This window comes from Larus michahellis, chromosome 2 (genome assembly GCF_964199755.1).
Source record: "Larus michahellis chromosome 2, bLarMic1.1, whole genome shotgun sequence".
Taxonomy (NCBI): Eukaryota; Metazoa; Chordata; class Aves; order Charadriiformes; family Laridae; genus Larus; species Larus michahellis.
The window spans coordinates 98,084,077-98,097,635 of NC_133897.1; the positions used below are offsets into that span (position 1 = coordinate 98,084,077).

Below are 13,559 nucleotides of genomic sequence, written 5' to 3' on the forward strand. Positions count from 1 at the left end.
CATTTTACAGCTTCAGCCTTGGCCAATGGCAGGCTCTCAAGAAAATAATAAAATTAAAAATCATCACAAGTGAAAGTATAAATCCCACCCACATGTGGCCCCAGCCCTTCCCTACTGCCAGGGAGCCTGTACCAGGCTTGCGACTGCAAGAACTAAATAAGGGAAAACCATGGGAAACACAAACTGGGCAGGAGAAGCGGGAGACACACGTTGCTCAGCATCTTCTTGCCTTTCCATTCCAAACTCCAACACTCCTGCTGGCCACATGCAGCCAGAATTTCTGAGCAGAGAAAACAGCCTGCATCTCAGCTAAGACTCCGTTATAAAGATTTAGCAGAAGAGCAAGTGAGCAGCTTTGTTTGCAAGAAAACAGAATCCCAGGGGACTCTTTAGCATAATAACTTCTTGTTACTTACCTAAGTGAAATAGCAGCATAATCCAGACAGGGACAGAGACTGCTTTTAAGTAACGTTCAGTGCTTATATTCCACTTGAATGAAACCATCAGCAGGTAACCAACTACCAACGTCCATATCTTTAAGAAAGAGATACACAGGTATGTATACATACTCAAATACAATACAGAGATATTCTGATATATGTGCATGCACACACATGCACGCACCCCCCCAACTGCCATACTGAGAGAACCAAAGTCAGGTTCTTAATTCTTTAAGCAGCCTACATTTCAGAACTGTCAATTAATTACAGGAGTTTTGCTCCATGTAAGAGAAATGTAAAGTCTGTGCGAAGTGTAAGGACAGGCTAGAGCCTCTAGTACGGTTCTAACGTGAGGGGGTATACACGCTTTGCTGGACACAAACCCTGACAGAAGATGTTTTTGCAGCTGAGACCAAACAATTACTCTGGAACTGCTATTGAAAGGTGAGAATCTAAGTGAAACAGGGCCACCAGCAGAGGCCACAGGAAGGCAAAGCCAGCAGAGCATCACTTATTCCAGCACAGAGCAGCGTGCCCCCTCCTCCGTTCCAGTCCAAAGACACAAAGGGGGTTTTAAGCCAAAGGCAGTCATTAAGAGTCACAACAAAAACTGCTGCTTCTCAGCAGTCTTGGTCCACAAAACAGTCGTGCCTTTAAATGACGTGTGACATGTAATTTTATCAAATATTTAACTAAAAACACTGAAGAGACAGAAAAATGTCTGTGACAACATATCGAGAGGCAGATGTGGTCATTTTGGTTATGCTGTTTCTAACAGCATTCTGCAACTCTGCTCATTGGGTAAATCACAATAGAGAATTCTAATTAAGAATCTTGCAATGAAGAATTTGAGCTGGAAAATGCTGAAAAGAAGAAAACAGAAACCAGAACAGGTAAGAGGAGGCAAAAGGCTGCTACTTAGCAGATGTGAAATAAAAGAGGTATGAAAACCTGTAAAAATAAAAATTCAGTATTGCATTTTTTTTAAAAAAGTATAATAAAAAAAAACCAAACCACAAAAATTCCTGACACTTCTGGCCCAAAGTCAACAAACATTCCCTATCCATAACCAGTTAACGACACCTTCAAACTTACCCTTACAAATCCATAAATGCCAATAAAGTGTAAACAGAACTTCTATTAGCAGCATTTGCTGAATCACATGTCACTGTAATAAGTAAGAACGCGCTGGCAGAGACACAAAACAGGCAATTAGACAGAAGACACTGAAAGAGGTTTCACCTCTTTACTCTGCACTATATGACTCTCACTGAAGAAGCAACAGTCCTTGTGAAAGCAGGTTTACGTGACTACTCCCACGTCCCTGATCGGCATAGAGGAAATGTTAATTGTACTGAATTCAGCAGACAAGCAGTGATGAACCCCCTTAACTTCAGAGGGAGTGCTCGTAACACACAAGGTAATTTAAAATCGCTTAAGAAATGTAAACAAATGTATATACCCTTTTCATACTAATCTCTCTCATCAAAGCTGATCAGTCCAGCTTTTCACTGCTATCTATCTCTAGTTTTGCATCAACAGAGCTGCATAATGCTTATAGACCAATGTGGACTCAAGACAAATGTCTAAAACTAACACAACTCTTAGACATTAAGACTAAAATCTTAAAGAAAAAAACGCAAAATTTTGATCTGAAACACAATGCAGCACTCTAACAGCAGAGGTTTGAAACAAACTCGTTCACAAGGCATATTACAGCATAATTGTAATTGCAAGAGATAACTCGGCATGAAGATGCTATCCTACTCCCTAACATCAGCCACAAAGCGTCTTTTTATGATAAATATTCCAGCATCAAGTCAATTTTTCTCTTTAGCTTTTAAATGTAATGATAAATTACAAATAGGAGACTCAGGAAGTTCAATAAATTAAACTTTCTGATTACAAATATGCCAAAAGTAGGAGGCTAACAGGCCTATGTTTAACAACCAACAAAGCAAAACAATGTGTTGACTTTAGCCATGCATGTAGCTGAACTAGAAGCTAGCATTTCAAGTTTAGGATTCAATTATTTTTTTGTGTTGTAAGTTACAACAATTCACCAATTCTCATTTCTAAAAGCTTAGCAAATGATCCAAGTAGAAGTATTTCTTATTTCTATTCAACAGAGAAAAGTAGCTTATTTTAAAGTAAACAAGACATCTTGTTTTGGAGAGCAAACAATAACAATTCTGAAAAAAATGTTAAATTGTAAAAAAAAAAAAAAAAATGTAGTCAATTCACTGGTGCAAGATGTTTAATTTCAGTGACACCATGGAGTAATCAGTTCCTTACTGGTTGATGTTATAGCCAAGCACTTCCCCATGCTGCAAGAAATACACTGCATGGGAACTAGGGTAGCCTACTTCTCTAACTTGGGTAGCCTACTTCCAACAATTCATAGCTGAAAGCAACTGCCAAAGCAAATTAACTTAAATTGACATGGACTAGGATTTCATCCCATATTAACTTGGCATCAGCCTACCTTTTTTTTTTCCCCCCTTAACCATTTAAATGCATGTTATATAACCTTTCACACTTTTTTTCTGAACCATCTCCAAAGGTTTTGGCTACAAGCGCATGAGAATATTAATAGCCTCTTTACTATTATATGTCCATCTCAAAACTGACACCATGGAAATGAAGAATAAAAGACACTGGCTACTTTCATTAAAATTAAGCTACTGTAATTATTGCACTGAAACTAGAATGGATACAAATTCCACGCTAAACCAAAACACCTATAAATTTGATTTATAGGAGCATACAGCTAACCAGGTAATTAATACACACATTTCACATAATGCACAATTAATATTTACAGACATGCACAACTCCCATTATCAGAATTTTAGGATGGCTTAATCCTGTAAGCTTTCCTTCTGCTTCCTTCCCTCACTCATCTTCGTTGTCCGAGCAGACAGCAAAGACCTCACTTCTCACACCCCCTTTGCATTTTGTAGCACCCCTCCCAAATTGAACAAAATGTTGTTTTGCCTTTAGACATAAAAAGTAAGACTGCCTGCTTCCCTGAGCAAATAGCTGTAAGATTACAGTGCAACTTGTTGGTCTTCAGTATCCACTTTTGGGTTACAGAGGTAAATTTACAAGGCCAGATTTAGAGCCATCTAGGCAAGTCTGAAGGGCTTCAGGTCTCTTTAAACTGCCAATTCGTGGCAAAACTCCACCACAGACAGATGCAGCTTTTATGTTAAACTCAAGCATTTGCTTCAGTGTTTTGATTTTTCTTTCAAATTTCAGTGTTGGAGAGTCTAGGATTTATCAGCATGACCATACCACCAATGTTACTGAAAGTCTGTTTCCAGTTACAATTAAAGTTGAGACAGTTTGAAAACCTGAGACACTCTTGGCCTTGGTGTGATTTTTTCATGAGAACAAACTCTTTCTTACTACTCAACTCTTGACAACATTTAGATTGATATATATTGAAGAGTAAAATTCTTTATTTACACAGTTCACTCCCTTTTTTTCCTATCAGCAAGTTGATCTCTAAGGGAGAGGTTTTACAGATGAGCTCATGTAATAGCTCACTGCTATTGAAAGCGGCACCTCATTCTCTGCCACTGCCAGTCAGGCACTCCCACCTCTTCCACACACTGGCTTCAATGTTCATCCACCTGGCACAAGCTCCCTAAACTGATCAAAAACCACCCAGAAAAAACCCTAAGAGTTTATAATCTAATTCAGTCGTAGCTAAACAGGCTCACAGAGATAACAACAGGGCAACTGAAACATATTCCTGTAGTGGAATAAACAAAAGCAGCTCCTCACTGGCCAAAGCTGTCATTCCTTCCTTGGAATGTTGCCTCAACAATGCAACAACCCGCAGCGAACACACTTCTTACCCGCTTCACGTAAACCACTCCATGCTAAAAGCAAGAGGGAAGACTAAGCAGACTAACCAACAGTTACTTCTTTTGATATGTGCCCTGCCAACCTTCCAAAAGTTTCCAGTTTTTAACAAGTCAGGACTTACCAAATGGCATGTTTCAACCCTTTCATTTTCTAGTTGTAGCTCTACCCTCTCCCTTTGCCATTTCAAAGTGTTGGGTTTTTCCAGGCTGCTCTTTTTCACTTGGAAATACACGAAGTTTTTTAGGGTTTGTTTTGGTTTGGGATTTTTTAATTGAAATATTTAAAGCTGTTCGATGAAACTATGGATCCAATTCAAGCAATGTCCCATTTTCCATTTTGTTTCAGGGTCGTGACCAAACAAAAGAGTCCTAACTATGTCACCACTTCCCTTTAACACTTAAAAATAAATTATTCATTTGGAAAGAGAGATTTTTATTAGTTTTTCTTAAAATAGGAAATCCTCAAAAACATTAACCAAACATTCACATGATACTTTTGCAAACTTTAAAACAGTGCTGCACTGAGTGAAGCTGGTTGAAGAAAGGATCTTTTAAAAGCAGTTCATTATTTCTACCTCTTCCTCCTCAGTGGTGCTGCAGATCAGTGAAGGAAAATGAACCTACCACAAAAGCTGAGCTGAACAGTGTTGGACTTGAAAAATGAAGTGATACAAGGCATTAAATACATTGCCAAAAGCCCAATTTTTTGACACTACGAACATCACAGTGTTTATCTGTCTGTTCATTTGAAAACGCTTTTCTAAACAATAAAAAAAGATAATAAGGAGGCAGATGAGGAATTATGAAAATGTCACTTTGATTCCAACTTTCAGAATCAAAATTAATTCCATGTGGCTCCACTGTATATTCCACAGTACACAAAAGGAAATATCCCACAATGTGCAGCATTCGGCAGAATGAAGAAAGTTCAACTGCCCTTCATTTAGCATGGAGACAGTCTTTGTCAAACAGATACAAAACCAAAAAAAAAACCCAAAATCAACTAATCACACTAACACTACTATTGCCCACCTCAAAGCAAACTCAACCACCTCTTCCCTTCACTAAGGAAGCAGTCATTTACCTAAGCAGGTAAAGGACATCCTGATTTTTTTTTTTCCTAAGTGAACACAAGTAAGCATAAACCTAGCAGACTGGGTTATTCCTTGTCCTAAGCCCAAAGGACTAGAACAGCTTACCAGTTCTGTTTCTTCTTGAATCCCCAATTGTGACATATATCCATGTTTGGCATTAACACACACAGATTGCTAAACCACCTGAAACAGAAGCCTGGTGTTCAGCAAGACTACCCCTTTTTGAAGGGACAAAAGTATGAAGTTGTAACTGGAACCTTGGGGCAGGGGGGAACTGACCGTCAAAATCAACACCGCCCCACACGGGTTAAAAGTATTTTCAGTGTGTCCCACAACATCTCCTACACTGTGAATTTAAGGAAATCCATTACATCCAAGATATCCAGAAGACTGCAGCTATGGACGTTGAAAATGCTCCTCCTTTAGTTCACTTTTCCTGTCTTAATAAAAAAAAGTTATTTAGGAGAAACTCCGTTAAGAAAAACACTACTCAGAAGTCAAACTTTTCGAAATTCACTTGTGAAAAGGTGTTTTTCAGAGCATATCGAATTCTCTCCCTGCAGACAGAGCACTACTCCTCTGACATGCTTCATGATGACACTTTCACAAGAGACGGCTCCTCAACATACACAACTTCTTCACCTTCTTCCTTTATTAGAGAGAGCACAGTTAAAACTGCTGGACAGTTCCACGACAAGCATTCCTGTCAGAGGTGTTAGAAAAAGAAGTATCATTGTGTTCAAATAACACACATAAATACCAAAAAAACCCCTAACTTTATGTAGTATATATCATTAGGTTCAAGGCTACTGTCCGCTTAGTTGCCTGGGGCTGCAGTTCATACATATAAATCTAAGAAAGCTCACGAGCCTTTTGAAGAAAGGTACCTCACAGCAGGTTCTCCCAAAACTGAGGATGGGTGTGGAAGGGAAACACAAAGGTGGAAAAGAAAACACTATCAACATCTCAGTCTGCCCCTCCTCATCCTGTTTTTAAATAGGCTACATTGTGGTCTCTACACAGTTGGTCTCTACCAAGTTGTGAAAACAAACCAAAACCTGTGGTTTTGGTAAGATAAGCTGTATAATTTATAAGCCATAATACCAAATAATGAAAGATTATAAACAGCAGAAAAAAATACTTAAGGGCTTTTTCAGGTGTGGGGTTTTTTTCTTATGCTGGACACGTTTTAGAAACCTGCGGTTTTGGTAAAATAAGCTGTATAATTTATAAGCCATAATACCAAATAATGAAAGATTATAAACAGCAGAAAAAAATACTTAAGGGCTTTTTCAGGTGTGGGGTTTTTTTCTTATGCTGGACACGTTTTAGAAACCTGCAACCCTGCTCTAAGAAGAAAGGGAAGAAAAAAGAAACAAACACCCCAAAACCCAAACCCTATCTGAAATATTAAAAAAATAGGAATTATATGTAACTCAAAAATCAGAACTGTGTTTTTCTCTTTTATAGTTATTCCAACATTATAGTCAAACTTAACCCTTTCCTTTGCCAGAAGAGAAACTGCCCCAAAGTGAACTTGACAAAATGTAGATGCTTTTTTGCCTCCAGAGGTAGCATTCAGTAGCACTGTGGAAGCCAGCCATCTTGGAACCTGTGTCCCAAAACGTTTGCCAAGCAGCATGTTTGAGAATTTCAGTCTGCAAGGGTTACTTTAGGGACTGCTGACATCTGGTGCCAACACAAATGGAGGTTTCCCTGGTGAACTTTTGACAGCTTCCCTGACAGGGAGCAGACAGTCGACCGACCAAAACAGACACCACCTACTTTGACAATATTCCAATACAATGGTCATGGCAAATGGTATTTCCAGATTTGCCCAGCACTGTAGTGAGGAAAGGGTTGATTAGGTCCTTTAAATACATGCTAGCCACTACAACCAAACGAGTTGTACCTAGTACAGTCAGAAAGATAAAAATACACTGACATACACACGAGTACACAGTTCTGACCCTGACCAATAACTTGTGACAAACGAAGGAAGAAAAACTGGTCATGGGAGAATGATTCTGACAGCTCTGTAACCAAGTTCACTGCAGAGAATTCTGCCAATTATGATTATATCAGATTTAATTTACTAAGATGAATTTGAGAGTCAATGTAGAGTAGCTGTATAATTCACATAATCTGCTGGAATCTACAAACTTAACTATTTTCTAAATAAATATGAGCATGTGAACCCTGCTGAAAAAAAAAAAAAATACAACCAATAGCCGCCCTTTCCTGTACATTACCATAAGTGTAAGATGTCAGGCTGTCCTGATTTGAGGTAAAACAGAACCAATTTTCTTTTCAGTATTTTTTCAGTTAAGTCTCTTCTAACTCTCTGAGATTAATGGCGTAATTTTCATACAGTGTCCGCTTCTAGCGGAGCTAAAGCCTGATATTTATAGTGAATACCAAGGAATGGTATGCAGAGAGGCTCCTGCTTATGTTTATTGCTATAACAACCAAGATCAGCTAATCAAGATGCACCAACTTGGAGGATCAGAAACAGAAAAGCTTAGAGGGGTCACACCTGTGGGGAGGAGCAGAGAGGACAGGCGACCCAAAACTGGCCAACAGGATATTCCATCCCATCTGCCCATGCTCAGTATAAAAGCTGAGAGATCAAAGGGGTCAGCCTCTTTCTTCAATGGCCAGCGTCCGAGAAGGACTCTGTTCATCTGCCTTTGATCCCGATCCATGTGTTCCTGAATCCAGATACTGAGTCCAGTCAGGGACTTTTGCTGTGTCCACTAGTGACGTGATCGTCCCCATGGGAGCTTGATACAGTTTTGTATATATTGTATACAATTCATTATTTTCTTATTAATATTCTTATCTTTCCTTTTATTATTAATATTTCATTGAAGTAGTTTAGTTTCTTTTCAACTCATTCTTCTCTGACTTAGGAGAGAAGTTAGAGAGTATCCATCATTCATTTAGAGGCCAGCCCAGCCCAAACCATGATGCACACTAAAGTAGGCTAAAGAGCTCTTGCCACAAAGCAGAAGACTTTCCCATACCTTAGATAAAGTGCTGGACACAAGCATACTTCCCACAAAACTAGGACTAGAGGGCAGTCCAAGATTAGTCCTCAGAAGGTATGCTAACTGCAAGGGTAACCATGCTGAAACTGCCACAGCCTATAAACACGTAAGGGTATATTCAGTCTGCTATGGAACAAACTCCCCTCCTTTTTATGAAAAAAGGATACATAAAAATATTCTCCTTCCCGATGTAACTGAAGTTCATGCAGAGTGCATGTCCTCTGCATAAGACTTCGGCAACAACCCATAGAGAAGGCTGGAGTCAGAGCAAGGAACTCATCTGGAATTTATAACCAGCTCCTACCTTTAAGACCCAGCAGCCAACTACATTGCTTGAGCAAGCAATGCCTGAGATGATGCAGGAACTGGAAAGCACGAAGGGAAAGAAAAGGAGAAGGTGGGAACAAGATGCTTGTAGACTAGCCTGCGATCTTGGACTTGTTCTTCAAATGCAGTGTTTTGCAATCCCCTATCAAACAGGCCTACCATGGAGGTTATCTAGGATTCCTAATTCCTAAATTGCAGGTGTGACTTAAGAACTGCAGACAGGCATACAGCCATTTGCAAATCTTCACTCATTAACACCATTTCCCAAGTTTGAGGACAAGAGTGACAACAGTACAAGAAAGCTCTGTAACATACTGGTGCCAAGATACAGTTTACTATGTCATTATCACATGCAATTGCTGCATTTGGAGAACTTTTTTTTTTTTTTTTCCTGAAACTGTAGAGAATTTCTGTCTCTGTATCACGGCCTAGTAGATACCACAAAAATACCTTCAGTTAGAGAACACCAAATTGGTATCCCAAAATCCCATCATTGTTCTCAGTCAAATTCTAATCAGAGGCATCGTCTCACTTCTCCCTTTCTGATTCCCTCTGTTGTGCTGGAGAAGATAACCATGCATGTTCTTCTTCTCTGTAAGCACCAGGGCCGTGCAGGTGGGGCAAAGCTCCAAATAAGAAAAAATACAGTGTATGTCTTTGCAGCCCAAAGCAGACTCATTGGTAGCCGAAGCACAGATATTCATAGTTCACAAGATGAAAATTACCATAAACAAATGTACTATGCTAGTCAGATACTGGTCTCACACTTAAAACAAGCCATGCTTCCTCATCTCTTTTATGCTTCTAGTAAATGATTTATGTACCATATTCTTGGCAAGAAAGTATTCCTTGATGTCCAAGGGAAAAATGTACTAATTTTATGTTACTTAAGTTACTCCATATCAGAATATTTCAAAACACAGAAATCTAGATTAGTGTGCTGCTAAGCAGCAGACCGCACACATGGCGGAGTCCTGTAACATAACATGGCAATGAAACAGCTTTAAAATGCTTAACTGAAGTTAAAGCAGATACTATTAACTGATCCAGCTCAAGGGTCTTCAGCAGCACAGACAAAATTAAGCTATCCTGCTACAGCTCTGGGATAATACAAATCAGGTAACAGCAAAATTCAAAAAACTGGACTAGGAAAATACTGTGAAGTGTATAGATGATGCCAGGCTGAGTTGAGGTTATTTACGAAGGAAAGCTCACAGCTTCTTTCTCGTACAGGGCCCTAGAGAGAGACACAGGCAGCTTGTTTAGAAAGCTACTGCAACTGGTTTGCTTAAGGAAGTCCACGGTCAGTTATTTTGACATCTACTTTCTATCTTTTGCCCAGTTAAAGTCTTAGGGCACTTCAATGAACACAAGTGTCATATCAGAAACAGCAGTGCAAACCAGAAATATCAGACACTGATAAACAAAATTGCCCTAAGCATGCACAGACGTCCAGCAGTGCATTACAACCATAGCTGTGAGGTTAAATCGGTGCAAATTCCTTTAGTACCCTTATACTTACCCAGTGTAAGTACAGTTTAATTAACAAAGTTTGAATAAAGGACTGGACTTAGCCAAGTTGGTTAGTATAGCAATATCATGGATTTGTTAAAAATAAAACAGGCAGGCCAATGCTTATCAAGTAAATTGTGTGGCAACTAATCAAAACTTTCCATCAGTGCCAAACCGTGCTTACATTCTTCCACCACTCAGCTGAAGGTAAAGATGATTCTATCTTGCCTCTTTATAAAGAGAGCGTGTCTATCTTTTCAGTCTTAATTATACTTCTGAAGACAAAACAGACCAGAAGCACACCTCCTCTGACATTTTCCAGTGTCAGAATAGAAAGCCAAGAAAATCCCTTCTTCCAGTGTTTACCTTCAAGAGACAAAGCACGTTCTCCGGTCCATCCTATTCACACTAGTAATAGCTCAAAATATACTTCATCAGTACATTCAGAAGAACTATTACTTTTTTGTTTCTGGTATACACCTCTAAAGTTGTGTTTGGGATATCAGCATGCACCGGCTCCACCAAAGGAATAAAACTAGTATTCAAAGAACATGTGTAAACATGTGTAACCCAAAATGGGAAGCCTGGACAAGCTTGCTACTGTTATTTTTTTCTTGACAGTTTATCTCTCTTGCCATGTAAGAAGATCAGGTTTAGACAGTTCTTCAGTTTTATCTCCACATATATCCCCATTAAACCAACTGTGTATGTCATTTTCCACCTAAGCAGGGGGAATGTTGTTTTGTTTGTTTGTTTAAAAAACTAGAGCAGCTGAAAAAAAAAAAGTCTTTGACACTAAGCAATCTGAGCATGCCAATCACGCATCAGCATTTAATAAAAGTAAAACTTACTGATCTTCCGTGCTTTCACGTATCCATTTACTTCAGATACGTAGTTTTTTGGGTTTTTTGCATTTTCAACTGTAATTAACAAAGTGAAAATGCCAAAGGTTTTAACGACTCTTTGCTGAAGACAAGACAGGGAAAAGTAGTCTCCCAGAATCTTTTGTTACCATAAGTAACACCTGTAGGTTAAACAAACAGCTATACTTTTTAACGTCCAAAGTGAGTTTGCACCGTTTGATACTTTAAGAAGAAAAAAAAAAAGAAATCAGTACACTGAGAAACCAGCCTTAACGCCGCGTTTCCCTCCCTCAAGTCACCTAGGGAGCTGAGCTGCAATTTCACAACTCCTACCATCCACCTCGCAGCCCAGCAGAGCCCACGTTTGCCCAAGACCTCACCTGAATTACCTGTGACTTACACAGCATCTCGGAACCGGAGCACCACCGCACCACCGACACGAAATACCGCCAGAGAAAACGCCTTTGCCCCCGCTGCACCCACTCGATTGTTACACAGCACCCCTCCGCTCCGTGGCTTGTAACTCGGAAGCTTTTTTTAAATGCTATTTCACGGCGGGTTTTTACGGTGAAGGCGAGGTTTGCCCTGCCCTGCCCCGCCGCCACGGCGGGCGGTTGGCCCCGGCACCCCCCGCCCCGCCGCTGCGGCCCGAGCCTCCTTCACCACGCACCTTCAGCGTAAAAAGAAAGAAGAAAAAGAAAAAGAGGGGGCAAAAAAAGAACGCCTACATCAAACAGGCCACTTCAAACAGGCGCCTCACGATTTTCAACGCCCGCAAACCCCTTCCCGCCGCCGCGCAACAAGTGAGATGGCGGCCGGCGCCGCGCCCGGCAACCGCCCCCCCCGGGGTGGGCAGCCCGACAGCGGGAGGGAGACGAGGGCCGGAGGGTCTACAGCCCTCCTCTGCTGAGGCCCGGAAGAGGCAACTACCGCCCGCCTTCCCCCCCTCCGCCTCCCGGGGGAACCCGGCCACCCCCGGAGCCCCCTCCCGCCCCAGGCGGGCACTCACCCACTGGCTGCTGAAGTAGTCCAGCCCCTGGCAGATGAGGCGGGCGGCCTGGGCCAGCAGTACCTGCACGCCCAAGGAGCTGCCCAGGCAGTACAGCCCGTAGAGGATCGGCCCCCCAGCGCCCAGCAGCAGCAGGAGCCGCCGGCGCCGCAGCACCTGCTCGCCCAGCGCCTCCACCCCGTAGTTGGCGAAGCAGATGGGGAGGAGGAGGGCGGCCAGCAGGACCGGGGTGCGGGAGCGGTGCAGGCGGCCCAGCCAGCGGCGGCCCAGCGCCGTCAGGGAGCTCTTGAAGGGGTGGAGGAAGGTGCCGCAGAGCACGGCCCAGAGCAGCGGCCGCAGGAAGGCCTCCAGGATGAAGTAGACCAGGACGGCGGCGCCGCAGCACAGCCCCGCGAACAGCAGCGCCCCGGTGTTGTAGAAGGCCTGCTTGATCGGCTTCTCCAGCCGCGGCAGCGACATCCCCGCCGCCCCGCCCGGGACGCCCAGCGGCAGCCGCGGCATGGCCGCCGCCGCCGCCTCCGCGCCCTCCGCCCCGCCGGCAGCCGCCCTGGGGGAGCCGCCCGGCCGCCGCCTCTGAGCCGGCGAACCCGGAGGAGCCGCGGCCGGGGCCGCCGGAGTCTCTCCACTGTCAGCCATGGCTCCCGCCCCCTTCCCGCGCAACGCCGGGCACGGCCGCGGCTCCGGCCGCCGCTGCCGCCGGCAGAGGCGAGGGCGCGGAGAAGCGTCCGGGACTGCCGGGGGCTGTAGTGCCGCCGTGCGGCTCTGGGCACGGGCCTGCGCCCAGCCCGGCCCGGCCCAGCCCAGCCCGGCGGGGAAGGGGAGTTGCCGGCGGGGGAAGGGTGCTGGGAAATGTAGTTCCGCTCCGGGAGAGCCGGCGGCCGTGCTCGCCCCACGGGCAGAGCCTGCCGGGGGGGCCCGGGGGTCCTTCAGCCCTGTCCGTCCCGCTTCGGCTCCCGCCGAGTGCGGGCCGAGGTTGCCCGGCACCTTCTTTTGCTGAAGAAGGGTGCCGAGGGCTAGGGCTTGAAAGAGCCCAGCAGCTTCCTTCAGGTCCTCACCCCCATCCCAGCATTGCAGCCCCGTGTGACACTCTCCCGTCCCCACTGCTACTGGAGTCCCTGGGAGCTGGACTGAGAGCAGCCCTGAAGAAATGGACTTGGGGGTGTTTGTGGATCAGAAGCTCAACATGAGCCATCAATGTCCGTTTGCAGCCCAGAAAGCCAACCGTGTCCTGGGCTGCACCAAAAGAAGCATGGCCAGCAGGTCAAGGGAGGTGTTTCTGCACCTCAACCTGTTGGAGCAGGTCCAGAGGAGGGCCACGAAGATGATCAGAGGGCTGGAGCACCTCTCTTATGAAGACAGGCTGAGAGAGTTGGGGTTGTTCAGCCTGGA

At 43.6% G+C, this 13,559-nt stretch overlaps 1 protein-coding gene across 2 annotated transcripts in view; it reads right to left on the reverse strand.

Annotated features, from left to right (window-relative positions):
* Positions 1 to 12,954, reverse strand: part of TMEM245 (transmembrane protein 245) — an 89,260-nt gene extending 76,306 nt beyond the window's left edge. Inside the window, exons 1-2 of one of the 2 annotated variants that reach the window (XM_074576341.1) lie at positions 12,171 to 12,954; positions 417 to 534 (exon numbers count right to left, since the gene is read on the reverse strand). In XM_074576341.1, coding sequence (XP_074432442.1) covers positions 417 to 534; positions 12,171 to 12,806 — 754 coding nt within the window. In that variant the 5' untranslated portion in view covers positions 12,807 to 12,954. The remainder of the gene's footprint in view (positions 1 to 416; positions 535 to 12,170) is intronic. The other variant, XM_074576340.1, reaches the window with a different exon arrangement.
* Positions 12,955 to 13,559: the final 605 nt, after the last annotated feature.